Here is a 14,426-nt window from a genome sequence, read left to right as displayed (position 1 = left end):
GACAGACCTTTGTCGGCAAGGTGATGTCTCTGCTTCTTACTATGCTGTCTAGGTTTGCCATAGCTTTCCTCCCAAGGAGCAAGCGTCTTTTCATTTCATGGCTACAGTCACTGTCTGCGGTGATCTTGGAGCCCAAGAAAGTAAAATCTGTCACTGCTTCCATTTCTTCCCCTTCTATATGCCAGGAAGTGATGGGGCCAGATGCCATGATCTTAGTTTTTTTAATGTTGAGTTTCAAACCAGCTTTTGCACTCTCTTCTTTCACCCTCAACAAGAGGCTCTTTAGATCCTCTTTGCTTTCTGCAATTAGGGTGGTATCGTCTGCATATTGGAGGTTGTTGATAATTCTCCCGGCAATCTTAATTCCGACCTGTGATTCATCCAACCCAGCGTTTCTCATGATGTACTCTGCATATAAGTTAAATAAGCAGGGCGACAATATGCAGCCTTGTCGTACTCCTTTCCCAATTTTGAACCACTCAGTTGTTCCATGTCCGGTTCTTACTGTTGCTTCTTGACCCTCGTACAGGTTTCTCAGGAGACAGGTAAGGTGGTCTGGTACTCCCATCACTTTAAGAATTTGCCACAGGTTGTTGTGATCCACACAATCAAAGGCTTTAGCGTAGTCAATGAAGCAGAAATAGGCGTTTTTCTGGAATTCTCTTGCTTTCTCCATGATCCAGCGAATGTTGGCGATTTGATCTCTAGTTCCTCTCACTAAGTAGTGTGCAAGCTTTTGAGTTCAATAGAACTCCTGAGCGGGCGAGCTCCCCCAAAGTGGCATGGGGAGGAGAGGATGCTGCTGCTCAAGATGAAATCTTGTTCACTTTGCCTTCTGCACGCGGGGGCAGGGGGTTGTTGGACTTTCTTACCCTACCGTAGCGGCTGGGGTAGAAAAAAAAATCATCGGGGAAATTTAATAGGCTTGCTTCCAGAAGGGGGCATAGCTGCCTCATAACCAATTGGAAGCTTCCTTATAAGCTTCCCCGAGCAGCAAAAAAAAAAAAAAGGGACAATTTTGCATTTCTTGCTCTGATAGGTGGGAAGGAACTGAACGTCCGTGGGTTTCCGCTGAGTTGCTCAACTGCAGCCTCGCCTCTTGAAATGGGTTCTCCCCACGCTTGCTCTCGAGTAGCTGTTTATTCCAGATCTTGTTACAGCTTCAGCTGCTCCCAGTCCCCCCAGCATCCTTTTCCATAATAACTCTGGCGCTCCCTGCTGGAAGCTTACATGCTGTGCTCACACACGTCCATTATTCAGTTCTGCTTCGATGTTTGTTTTTATGCACACCACAGACTAAAAATATTTACTCTTCTGCAATCGGACCCAAGTTGAGACCCTAGAGTGGGTGCATCATTCCCGATGCAGCTCGCTTGCTGGGGAAAAAGAAAAAGCACATTCAAAGCTTAGATTTTCTCATTGCACAGGTAAGATCACTTCTTTTCACAGCACTGTATATCAACTTTATTGGGGTTGGTATCCACGCACTTTCTCCTGTCTCTTCAACAGGACTTCTGTATCTATGCCTTTTAAAAAACATTCACAAGATCTTGTCTCTAGACCAGGGGTAAGAGGCAGAAAGTATATCTGGATCTACTGCAAAATCTCAGTGATTTGCAGGTGATTTCCCGTGAGTAGCTGGTTGGCCACTGTGAACAGAATGTGGGACTAGATGGACCTTGATCTGATCCAGCACGGCTCTTCTTACGTTCTTAGCAAGGGTTTCTGACTGCATCAAATGGTTTTAAACAATTTCCAGATGGGGAGCCCTGTTTGTCTGTTACAGCAAAAACAGCAGAGTCTAAGATGTTTATTATGGCATACGCGTGCAACTGCTGTGGTCGACCTTGGTCCAGATGCTTTTCTCTCTCATACTTCCCTATAAAATAGCAGTATTAGGGTGCAATCCTATGCATGTTTAGACAGGAAAAACGTCCGACAACTCCCAGGCTGGCTGAGGAATGCTGGGAGTTGTCTCAGACTTTTTTCTTGTCTAAACATGCATAGGATTGTGCCCTTAATCGGTTACCTTGCACCAGGTCTTTGTGTAGTATGGTGGGCTGACCAATTTGAGGAGTTATTTGTTATTAGAATCCCTGATCTAAGGCAGGGGTGAACAGAAGCTAGATCTGGATCTACTAGTAGATCTCTAGGTGATTTGCAATAGCTTAGCAAGGGTTTTTGACACCTAATGCTTGAACAATAGCAGCAATAAAATGACACAATACCCCACAAATACATACGTGTGCACATTTAATTTTACTGCAGATCTGAAATGTATTGATTAGTATCCTGCCTTTCTACCAAAAAAATGGCACTCAAGGCAGCTGAAGTGAAGAAAGCTTGGGGTATCTAGGAATGGATTTTGATGCGGAAGGGCTGTGAGCTCTGTTCAGTTCTGGAACTCAGAGCAAACCCCTGGGCTCAGAATTCTTCAATTTTAAGTATATATCTTTTGCACCAGACTCTAGGAGGCGGATCTCAAGTTTCTAGTAGTAGTAGTAGTAGTAGTAGTCATAATCAACAACAACAACAATCATGATCATAACAGATAATGCAAAATAGATACTGCAAGCCTGAAGTTTGCCCATCACTGATCTAAGGGAGGAAACATAGCCACAAGTAGACTTCCCCTGATGCAGCCAACTCATTGAAGCTAAGTATTAATTAAACCATTTCTATCCTACTCCTCAGCCCCTCCTGCCCGAAGGCTTACAGTCTAAAAAGGCATGACACAAAAGGAGAGGTGGTGGGCTCTCCCACACTGGAGACATTCAAGACGAGGCTGGACAGCCCCCTGTCAGGGCTGCTTTGACTTGGATTCCTGCATTGAGCAGGGGGTTGGACTCGATGGTCTTATAGGCCCCTTCCAATCCTACTGTTCTGTGATTCTATGTTGTTGCTGTGAAAATCTATTCATTTCTTCCACCCCCCAGCTACTGTGAGAATTGCAGCTAAGCTCAGAGGGAACAGGGAAGTCTGAGGGGGGTGGCAGATGATGTCTGGGTGCCAAGAAGGATGCAGACAAACTGGAGAGGGTTCAAAAGAGGGCAACAAAGATGATCAGGGGACTGGAAACAAAGCCTTATGAGGAGAGACTGAAAGAACCAGGCATGTTTAGCCTTGAGAAGAGAAGACTGAGGGGAGATGTGATAGCACTCTTCAAGTACTTGAAAGGTACTCAAGTACTTGAGAGGAAGGCCAGGATCTCTTCTCTATCATCCCAGAGTGCAGGACATGGAATCATGGGCTCAAGTGACAGGAAGCCAGATTCCAGCTGAACATCAGGAAAAACGTCCTGGCTGTCAGAGCAATACGACAATGGAACCAACTACCCAGGGAGGTGGTGGGCTCTCCCACACTGGAGACATTCAAGACGAGGCTGGACAGCTATCTGTCAGGGATGGTCTGACTTGGACTCCTGCATTGACCAGGGGGTTGGACTCGATGGTCTTATAGGTCCCTTCCAACCCTACTATTCTCTAATTCTATGAAGGAAAAAGAGATGAGGAGGGAAGAGGAAAAAAGCAAATGGCCTTTCACTAGGGCTGGTGGAATGTCTGTGCTTCCCATCTCATCCAGGTCTGAACAGGTCTAGGTTCTGATAAGTGCCTGGATTGCAGACCACCTGTGGCTCAAACACACACACACCATATGCTGTCTTGAGTTCCATGGTTGAAATGTGTGATAGAAATCTATGAAATAAATACAATACAACATTCCACCTTTTTAAAGCCATGTAAGCAAGCACCTATTATCACCATATCCAATGGCAGCAAATTTCTTAAACTATGCACAGTGAGAAGAAAGATTTTTTGTGTAGCTCCTCACTGCTGCTACATGTAAGTTGTTGTTTTCAAAAGAAAATAAATGTACAAAGGTTAGAGTTTCTGACTTAGTTTAACAGAGTCCAAGGGTTACTGGAGACTTCTGGTTTGGAGTGAAGAGAATAGATTATTGTAAAACTTTCAGCAGGGGGACCAATGATTAGAATAGGAGCTAGGAGAAAAGAATACAGCTTTTAAACAAAATATTACAACTTGCATTGCTTCTTGTTTTTAGCAAGTTGAATGTGAGTTGTGAAGCTTTTCTTCAATTTTACACTTTTGAAAACTACATTGGTGGTATGTCGGCCGCATACTTTGACTCCTACAAGAGCCTAAATCATACATTTAATAAGGAGACAAGTGCTTTCAATAGAATTTACTCCTGAGAAATTGCAATAGTAGTTCTGCCCCTGACATGCAATGGGATGTATGACCCATGCTGTGTTGATGTCTAGATGAAAGCTTCTATTGTTTGAATGGTTCTGGATTTTTCACAAAGGGTTAATATTCATAAATATAATGGCATATGTTTTAAAACTATTTCACCAAATAATAGCAATAACTGGGAGCCTTAAAGAGAAATATGGGTTGTTGTTGTTGTTCAGTCGTTAAGTCGTGTCCGACTCTTCATGACCCCATGGACCATAGCACGTCAGGCCTTCCTGTCCTCCGCTCTCTCCCGGAGTGTGCTCAAGTTCATATTCATTGCATCGGTGATGCTATCTAGCCATCTCATCCTCTGCCATCCCCTTCTCCTTTTCCTTCAATCTTTCCCAGCATCAGGGTCTTTTCCAGGGAGTTTTCTCTTTGCATTAGGTGGCCAAGATATTTGAGCTTCAGCTTCAGTATCTGTCCTTCCAATGAGCACTCAGGGTTGATTTCCTTTAGGATTGACTGATTTGACCTCCTTGCAGTCCAGGGGACTCGTACGGGTCTTCTCCAGTCCCATAGTTCAAAAGCATCGATTCTTCGGCGCTCGGCCTTCCTTATAGTCCAGAAATATGGGTAGAAGGAGCTGAAGGAATAATTCTTCCAAAAAATGTTTTGCATGAGTTGACAGAATGGTTTAATTTTGATTAAAACTTTGGCTGCAAAGAGCATAAAAAGAGTGTTGTTGTTATTCAAATAATGTCTGCACAGGTGTCTCAGGTCCAACCATTGCCTTAGATCAAATACATTTTGCAGGTTTTTGAGGCCATAAGTATATGATGTTGGCAGGATCCAACATGGTTCCTGCCAATTCCAAATAAATGGGGTCATGTTAAGTGTGATTTAAAATATAGTATGGACTGGAACAAGGAGCTAATCCTCCTCTCCATGCTCTTCAACTGCAGCTTTTAGATCCTGCACTTCCTGTGGGATTTACTTTGGAGGAGGTCCCATGGCATAAAAACAAAACTTTTTTTAAAGGGGCGGTGGTGGCAATTTTGGGGAAGCTCCATCCAATTCCTGCATTGAGCAGGGGGTTGGACTCGATGGTCTTATAGGCCCCTTCCAACCCTACTATTCTATGATCTACCCACCTATACTGCTCTTTCAATCCCATGGCTACCACCATTTTATAGGGATTCACTGGCAGACCAGTTCTGCACACAGGACTGTTACCTTGACTCCTAGTTTGGCCATGCAACAATACAAAAATCTGTGAACAGCTTTTGCCAGAGTATATATAGTCTGAACAGTTCTTCTCCCCCCGCTCCCCCACCCCCAGCTCTCTTCAGCAATCCAGGGGATGGGAGGATGGATCTTGTTTGCCTCCAGCCTTTATCATCCACCTGTCAAATGCCTGGAGAATATCGCCCAAGTTCTTGCTTTCTGGGTTAGAACGTTGCATTCACCTCTTGTTGTTGTTGTTCAGTCGTTCAGTCGTGTCCGACTCTTCGTGACCCCATGGACCATAGCATGCCAGGCCTTCCTGTCCTGCGCTGTGTCCCGGAGCGTGCTCAAGTTCATATTCATTGCATTGGTGATGCTATCTAGCCATCTCATCCTCTGCCATCCCCTTCTCCTTTTGCCTTCAGTCTTCCCCAGCATCTCTTTTCCAGAGAGTTTTCTCTTCGCATTAGGTGGCCAAAATATTTCAGCTTCAGCTTCAGTATCTGTCCTTCCAATGAGCACTCAGGGTTGATTTCCTTTAGGATTGACTGATTTGACCTCCTTGCAGTCCAGGGGACTCGTAAGAGTCTTCTCCAGCACCACAGTTCGAAAGCATCAATTCTTCGGCGCTCAGCCTTCCTTATAGTCCAGCTCTCACAGCCATACATTACTACTGGGAAAACCATAGCTTTGATTAGACGGACCTTTGTCGGCAAGGTGATGTCTCTGCTTCTTACTATGCTGTCTAGGTTGGCCATAGCTTTCCTCCCAAGGAGCAAGCGTCTTTTAATTTTATGGCTACAGTCACTGTCTGTGGTGATCTTGGAGCCCAAGAAAGTAAAATCTGTCACTGCTTCCATTTCGTCCCCTTCTATATGCCAGGAAGTGATGGGGCCAGATGCCATGATCTTAGTTTTTTTAATGTTGAGTTTCAAACCAGCTTTTGCACTCTCTTCTTTCACCCTCAACAAGAGGCTCTTTAGATCCTCTTCGCTTTCTGCCATTAGAGTGGTATCGTCTGCATATCTGAGGTTGTTGATAATTCTCCCAGGAATCTTAATTCCGACCTGTGATTCATCCAACCCAGCATTTCTCATGATGTACTCTGCATATAAGTTAAATAAGCAGGGCAACAATATGCAGCCTTGTCGTACTCCTTTCCCAATTTTGAACCACTCGGTTGTTCCATGTCTGGTTCTGACTGTTGCTTCTTGACCCTCTGCTTAACTGTAAAACGCAATTCAGATTGTCTGTTCTGTTTGTCCTTTTTTAAACAAAATTACTGTTATTCCCCTCTAGACCCACAATGTCTTCTGGAAGTAATCAACAGCTTTGCAACCTGAATAAGCCGGCATTCAGTGAAAAGCAAGCCGTCGGATTGGTTGAAAGGATATTTGGATTAAAAGTCTCTGAACTCAAACCGCTTCCCAGCTATGATGATCAGAATTTCCATGTGCGTGTTGCTACGTTCAAAGGGAATGGAGAGAATGCCAAGGAATATGTCCTCAAAATTATCAATTGTGAAGACAGCCAGAATCCTGAACTCATTGAGGTGCAGACAAGGATTATGATGTTTTTGAAAGATGAGGGGTTTCCTGTGGCTGTCCCCCATTTCACTACAGAGGGTGAAATCATGTTTCTGGAATCTAGAGGTGAGAGAGCTGAAAGCATAGCTGGAATTGAAATTCTGCTGCAACTGTTTTCCTCTGTGCCCCATGGCTTGCATAGCTATGCACAAACATGTCCTTTTCTGTCCCTTTTCGAGCTTTACAGTGTGATGATCGGGGGGGGGGGGGCGTTCTCCACGAGTGATTTACTGCAAGATTGCTGCATTCTCACACAGCAGTACTGTACATGGCCATGTACAGTTATTTGTACAGTCAGGACCAGAAATATTGGAACAAGGATAACTGTTTTGGCAGTTGGCCTCTGTATACCACCACATTGAAGTTGAAAGGAAACACACCCAGATGGGAGCAAAGTCAGGACTTTCAGCTGCAATTCAAGGGGTTTGACAAAAGTGGGGCACTAACCATTCAGGAAGGACAGCCAGTGGCATACACACACACCCATCGTTGGTGGCTCATAAGTAATGGAATGAATGGCTGACAAGCAGCTGCATGCCCAGGTGTGGCCTGTTTCCTGGGCACCCCATGACCAATCAAGCAGATAAAAGGCCTGGAGGTGGTTCTGAGTGTTACATTTGCATTTGGTGGCTGTTCACTGGAACTCCCAACATGAGGTCCAAAGAGGTGTCCATGCGAGTGAAGGAGGCCATCATTAGGCTGAGGAAACAAAATAAACCCATCAGAGAGATAGCAAAAACAGTGGGAGTGGCCAATACAACAGTTTGGAACACCCTGAAAAAGAAGGAATTAACTGGCGAGCTCAGCAACAGCAAAAGGCCTGGCAGTCCATGGAAGACAACTAAAGTGGATGACCGCAGAATTCTGCTCATGGTGAAGAGGAACCCTTTCACAACATCTAGCCAGGCCAAGAACGCTCTTGCGGAGGTAGGCATGTCATTGTCAACATCTACAGTCAAGAGACGTCTTTATGAATGTAAATACAGAGGCTTCCCAATGAGGTGCAAACCACTGGTAACTCTCAAGAACAGAAAGGCCAGATTAGCCTTTGCCAGCAAACACCTAAAAAAGCCTGCCCAGTTCTGGAATAAGATTCTTTGGACTGATGAAACCAAGATTAACTTGTACCGGAATGATGGGAAGAGAAAAGTACGGAGAAGGAAAGGAACAGCTCATGATCCAAAGCATACCACATCATCTGTCAAACATGATGGAGGCAGTGTTATGGCATGGGCATGTATGGCTGCCAATGGAACCGGGTCACTGGTGTTTATTGATGACCTCACTGCTGATAAAAGCAGCAGGATGAATTCTGAAGTGTATAGGGCTATACTTTCTTCTCAGATTCAAAACTGATAGGACGCTGCTTCATATTGCAGATGAATAATGACCCAAAACATACAGCAAAAGCTACCCCAAGAGTTTTTCAGGGCAAAGAAGTGGGCTGTTCTTCAATGGCCAAGTCAGTCACCTGATCTCAACCCAAAAGAGCATGCTTTTCACTTACTGAAGACAAGACTGAAAGCAAAAAGACCCACAAACGAGCAGCAGCTGAAGGCAGCTGCAGAAAAAGCCTGGCAAAGCATCTCGAAGGAGGAAACTCAGCATTTGGTTATGTCCATGGGTTCCAGACTTCAGGCAGTCATTGACTGCAAAGGATTTTCATCCAGGTATTAAAGGCGATCCTTCAGTTTGAAATGATGGTGGTTTGTTCCATTACTTATGAGCCCCCAACGATGGGTGTGTGTGTATGCCACTGGCTGTTTCCTGAATGGTTAGTGCCCCACTTTTGTCAAACCCCTTGAATTACAGCTGAAAGTCCTGACTTCGCTCCCATCTGGGTGTGTTTCCTTTCAACTTCAATGTGGTGGTGTACAGAGGCCAACTACCAAAACAGTTATCCTTGTTCCAATATTTCTGGCCCTGATTGTATAAAAAGTTAATTGCTGCAGTCTTGAAAAACATACATTATAGAAATCCAAGATGGAAATAGCATGTAAACAAGTGGAACTTGCAACAAAGTGTTGCAGTATGGAGTGCTCCTGTTCAGGGTGTCAGCCGGCCATACCCTCTTCCAGGGTACTCCATTACATTCCCCTCCCTTCCCTTCCCCACTTCCTACCCTTCTCAGAAGTCACTCAGCATTCCATGACCACTGAACATGCTCTGTTATTATTGAGCTGTTTGGGTGGTGGTTTCCCCCTTACATTTTTTTCCTAAAGGTTTTTTTGTACTTCTACAAACCTTGAGTTTTCCCCAAGCCTACTGATACTTCTCTCTTGTATGTAGGAGACTATTTTACCTACATCAGGATCCACGATCAGAGAATGAAGGTGCTATTAGTATATAGCAGGGGGTAGGCAGAAGGCAGATCTCAATCCACTGGTAGATCTTTGGGTAATTTGCAATCGATGGGCAATTTCTGACTCCCAGTTGTTGAACAATAGTGGGGGGGGGGGAGAGACTCCCGCTCCCCTAAATTATACTGCTGAAATGAAAAGAGCTTAGGTAACCAGGAGTAGATTTTTTTTTTATTATAGAGCTGAGAGCTCTGTTCAGTTTTGGTACTGAAAACAAATTCCTGGCTCAGAATTCTTTAATTCTAAGGGGCTGTTCACACAGCACGCTAACCCACACTCAGTGGTTGAGTGTGGGTTGTTTTGTTGAACCGTGGGCTAGAGTGTCGTCTGAATGCAGCCAGGGTGGCTTGTTAACCATGTAGTGTGGCTACTTTTCTTGAACAAGCCACCTTGAGAACCCATGGTTTGTTGGTGGGTTGTTCAGGGTGGTTAACAAGCCACACTGCATGGTTAACAAGCCACCCTGGCTGTGTTCAGACAACACAATAACCCACCCTGTGGAGAACGTGCTGTATTCAGACAACATGCTAACCCATGGTTCAACAAACAACCCAGAGTTCAAACAACCCATACTCAGCCACTGTGTGAACAGCTCCTAAGTGTATGGCTTTTTCTCCAGGCTTCATTTAATGGATCTCAGGGCTGTATTAAAAAAAACACACACACAAAGCAGATCCTGCAAGCCTAATGTCTTGGCTGCCCCCCCATTCCCTCTTTGAATAAGTGACTTAAGGCCCTCTCTTTTGCTTCTCAGATACTGGCTCTGCCACTCAAGAGTACATGGTGAGGCTATTGAGCTACCTACCAGGTCAAACCGTGGCAACGCTCCCGATGGCTCCTCCTGTTCTGTATGAGATTGGGCAGCTGGCTGCCCGGCTGGATAAAACACTCGCAGAGGTGAGATTGTAGATAGAGCAGGGGTCCCCAAACTTTTTGGGTCAATGGGCATTGTTTTAAGACAATGTTGTGGGTGCTTTCACAAAATAGCTGGCGGGGGGAGGGGCTTGTCCATTCACAGAATGGCTGCCATGGTGGGTGTGGCTGATCACAAAACATCCTTTTCCCAGAAGGCAAACTGGTGAGACTAAAGCAAAAGTAAGAACATAAAAAGAGCCGTGCTGGATCAAACCAAGGCCCATCTCGTCCAGCATTCTGTTCACACAGTGGCCAACCAGCTGCCCATGGGAAACCCACAAGCAGGACATGAGTGCAACAGCACCCTCCTGCCCATGTTCCCCAGCAACTGGTGTACATAGGCTCACTGCCTCTGGTACTGGAGGCAGCATAGAGCCATCAGGACTAGTAGCCATTGATAGCCTTCTCCCCCAGGAATTTGTCTAACCCCCTTTTAAAGCGATCCAAATTGGTGGCCATCACTTCGTCTTGTGGTAGCGAATTCCATAGTTTAACTATGTGCTGTGTGAAGAAGCCCTTCCTTTTATCTGTCCTGAATCTCCCACTGATCAGCTTCATGGGATGACCCCACTGGGCTCTAGTATGGGAGAGGGAGAAAAATGTCTCCCTATCCACTTTCTCCACACCATGCAAAATGTTGTACACCTCTATCGTGTCTCCCCTTACTTGCCTTTTCTCTAAGCTAACTTGGGTACCTTTTCCAAGAATTGAAAATAAAGTAACTTGGCCAAGAATACAAGCACAGGCAGAGGTGGGAGTCTGAGCTCCAAAACATAAAATTACTCTCCTTGGAGACCCAGAGGCAGAGCATGCCTCAGGGCTGGCTCCAGGTTGGAGGGGGCCTTGGGAAAAGCAACATCTGGGAAGGAGGTGGGGCCAGGGGAAAGGGGCATGGCCATCTGGGGAACCTTGGAGGGCTGGATAGGACACCTGGGCCTGAGATTCTGCAGGCCTGGTCTATGCTGCCTGGCAACAGCTCTTCAGGGTTTCAGAAAGGGGTATTTCCCAGCCCTACCTGGAGATGTCAGGGATTGAACTCGGGACCAGTAGAGGCTGGTGGCTCCGATGTCAGTGGGGCGGTGAATCCGCTCCAGGTTTCAGTCAGAACTAGTCAGAACTCTAAAGGAGCTAACCTTGGATAGCTCCTTTAGAGTTCTGACTGAAACTCAAACTGGATTCACCACCCACTGACATCAGAGCCACCAGCTTCCATTGCCCAGGACCTTCCACTTGCAAAACATGTGCTCTGGCACTGAGCTCTGCCCCTTGTCACCACAGTTCCATTTAATTGGACAGCAAGTGTGAAGAACTTGTGCTTCTTGTTCCTCTTGCATCTCTGATGTGTCCGAAGTTGCCCATAGACGTGTCCTCATTGCTGAGTATTCAATACTGCTTCAGAGCCCAGTCAGACAACCGAGCGTTTCGCAGCCTGTGAATGCTCTGATGACATCAACGATGTTTATATGATGGTGCACTGTGCACTATAAAGAGTACAACTGGATGTTGTTACTGTTTCCTCCACCACCACCCCGGAAGAAATTCCAACATCCGTTGATAAAAAGTCTTCATCGAGGTGAATTCATCTGGAATCTGGCTAATGTTCCTCTTCTGAAGCGGTACATTCATGCGCTGGGCCAGAGCAGTTATCGGGAGGTGGTGGAGCAGGTTATTGAACAGTTCAGAGTTAAAATAGTGCCAAGGCTAAGCTCGTTTCGGCCCTGTAAGTATATCTATCATCTATCAATCTATCATAATGCACTGTGATACAATATTTAATTTTTGATTTTTCTTTTGCCTTAGTGTGTATGTATATGGGTGGAGTGTATGTGCACATCAGAGTGTGTGTGTGTGTGTGAGTGAGAGAGAGAGAGAGAGAGACAGAGTGTGTGTGAGGGAGGGAGGGAGGGAGGGAGGGAGGGAGGGAGGGAGGGAGGGATGGGTTGTCGGGAACAGCCAGAGTGGTAAAAACCAAAATAGGGACTGAGGAAACAAGACACACTGCCACAAGGGCCCCTGGGATATATGCCGGAGCCAGCAGGAGGACTGAAGCGGAATGAGGGGGGAAACAAGCCATGGTAAACCCGATAATCTGTCGGTTTAGGAAGCTAACAACCAAACCATGGTGGCTTATTTGCAGGGTGGCTTAGCATGATGTGCGAACCCTCCCAATGTGGGAGAGTGAGTGCAAAGGATGACCCTTGGACCAGTCATTCTCTCTCAGCCTAGACTACCTTGCAGAGTTGTGAGGATAAAGGGGGGGGGAGGGGAAGAGGACCACCCTGAGCTCCCTCAAGGCAGCATGGGATAAACATGTAATAAATAAACTCTATGCATACATACCTGGGAGCGATCTACATGTGGTGCAAACGCAAGCCACAGATCAATTGTCTAGTGATTTGGGATAAAGTTTTGAAAGTCGTACACACTTCCCTTCAGTATTTGGCAGCTTCAGAATCCTGTCTCCCTCTCAATATAACGTGCTGACACTTAACGTTCTCTTCATTGGCTGAGTCCCACTCGGTACCACCCAGATGCCTCGGTGTTCTACCCGCACTGACTCTATGAGGCACACTACCCATTCCCCCACTTCTCAGTGCTCTTCTATCTCTTGCTGCTTATGTTGCTGGGGTGGCTGACAGGAAACATGCCCTGGGAACGAGGAACCTCGGGCAGCCAGAAAAATAGTGGTTTTTCTTTGTTCTCCATTTAGGTATCAATCATGGAGACCTCAACGACCACAATATTCTTCTGGTCAATACCAATCCTGTTTCCCCTCAAAGTCCACAGTATAGAGTTTCTGGTATTTTGGACTTCAGTGACATGAGCTATGGTTACTATGTGTTTGAAGCAGCTATCACTATCATGTATATGATGATAGAAAGCAAGGATCCCCTCCGAGTTGGAGGCCATGTCCTCGCAGGGTTTGCAAGTGTTGTCCCGTTGACGACTGAGGAACGGGCTTCTCTATTCCTCCTTGTGAGTGGGAGATTCGCTCAGTCTCTCGTGATAGCTAAGCATGCCACTATCTTGCATCCCGAGAATCAAGAGTACTTAATGATCACCGCCAAAACAGGATGGAAACACTTGATGACGCTCTTTGAGATGGGCCAAGAAGCGGTAGAGAAGATCTGGTTTGAGACTGCGAAAACGTATACTTGAAATACGTTGGTCAACCTTGGATGACGCAGTTACAGGCCTCGTAGATTAGATGGTTTAAATGGGCCACTATCGAAATTTAAAATTCGAAATGTTATGACCAGAGAATGCATATATACTGCCAACCTGAATAAATTACACGAATGTGTATATATGTATATATAATATACATTTTATATAGCAATCTCGATTCTCTGAGTATGGATCCTCACGACTCACACACACGAGAGGAGGTAGTGACAGGCTTGGGAAGAATCCTAAGGTTTGCTGATATACATAAAATCTCTAGGGAAACATATAAAGCAAACACAAGGTGGGAGAACCTCAAAACAGCCAAAGGAGGACTGAGCACCAGGGATAAAAGAGAAATGGGGTGGGGGGGGCAGGGAATGGGAGTGGAATGAAGTGCCTGGAATTCTAAACAGAGTACTCCGTGCTGCATTAATTAAAACAACAGAAGATAAATCTAACCATTCCACTGGACGACATGCTAGGATGGCTGTAACTCTCTTATTTCAACATCAGCCCCAATCCCCGCACTGCCGGGAGAATGGACTATACTGCAGGGTTGTTGGAAGCCACTCTGTTTCATCCTACACACACACACACACACCCTGTCCAGCAGTGTGGACTAAACTGCAGATGGAGATAAAAACCTTGGAAAGTATTTGCATTTGCATTGCAATTTTATTTCCTAAAACAAAAAAAACGCGCGCACGCACAAAATCACATTTTCCCCGCATAAGAGGACTTGAGTTCGAAAGAGTGTGCTCTCCGGTGTGCTTCCACTTTGTTTGAGGCGGAGGATTGCCCAGCCGTCCCCAACCTGGTTCCCTCCAGACGCGTTGGACTACGACTCCCAGCGTCCCCCAGCCAGCGTGGGAGTTGTAGTCCGACACATCTGGAGGGAACCAGGTTGGAGAAAGCTGCTCTTGTTGTTCAGTCGTTCAGTCGTGTCCGACTCTTCGTGACCCCATGGACCACAG

General features: G+C 45.8%; 1 protein-coding gene across 1 annotated transcript; it reads left to right on the top strand.

Annotated features, from left to right (window-relative positions):
- Nucleotides 1–1,067: 1,067 nt before the first annotated feature.
- Nucleotides 1,068–14,106, top strand: HYKK (hydroxylysine kinase). Its single transcript, XM_084816843.1, has 5 exons — nucleotides 1,068–1,427; nucleotides 6,723–7,075; nucleotides 10,124–10,266; nucleotides 11,821–12,004; nucleotides 12,995–14,106. The coding sequence occupies exons 2-5, from the start codon at nucleotides 6,730–6,732 to the stop codon at nucleotides 13,441–13,443; spliced, it is 1,122 nt and encodes a 373-aa protein (XP_084672969.1). The 5' UTR covers nucleotides 1,068–1,427; nucleotides 6,723–6,729; the 3' UTR covers nucleotides 13,444–14,106.
- Nucleotides 14,107–14,426: the final 320 nt, after the last annotated feature.

This window comes from Heloderma suspectum, chromosome 11 (genome assembly GCF_057233095.1).
Source record: "Heloderma suspectum isolate Gila_16-S chromosome 11, 16-S_ref, whole genome shotgun sequence".
Classification (NCBI taxonomy): domain Eukaryota; kingdom Metazoa; phylum Chordata; class Lepidosauria; order Squamata; family Helodermatidae; genus Heloderma; species Heloderma suspectum.
The sequence above is the reverse complement of the archived record's forward strand: the minus strand, read 5'-3'. Positions and strand labels throughout refer to the sequence as shown.

Excerpts from the sequence above, each read along its gene's own strand:
- HYKK (XM_084816843.1), top strand. The coding sequence starts at position 6,730 with ATGTCTTCTGGAAGTAATCAACAGCTTTGCAACCTGAATAAGCCGGCA. Across the intron at positions 10,267-11,820 it reads TGGATAAAACACTCGCAGAG|AAATTCCAACATCCGTTGAT; the intron begins GTGAGATTGTAG and ends CCACCCCGGAAG. Across the intron at positions 12,005-12,994 it reads GCTAAGCTCGTTTCGGCCCT|GTATCAATCATGGAGACCTC; the intron begins GTAAGTATATCT and ends TTCTCCATTTAG.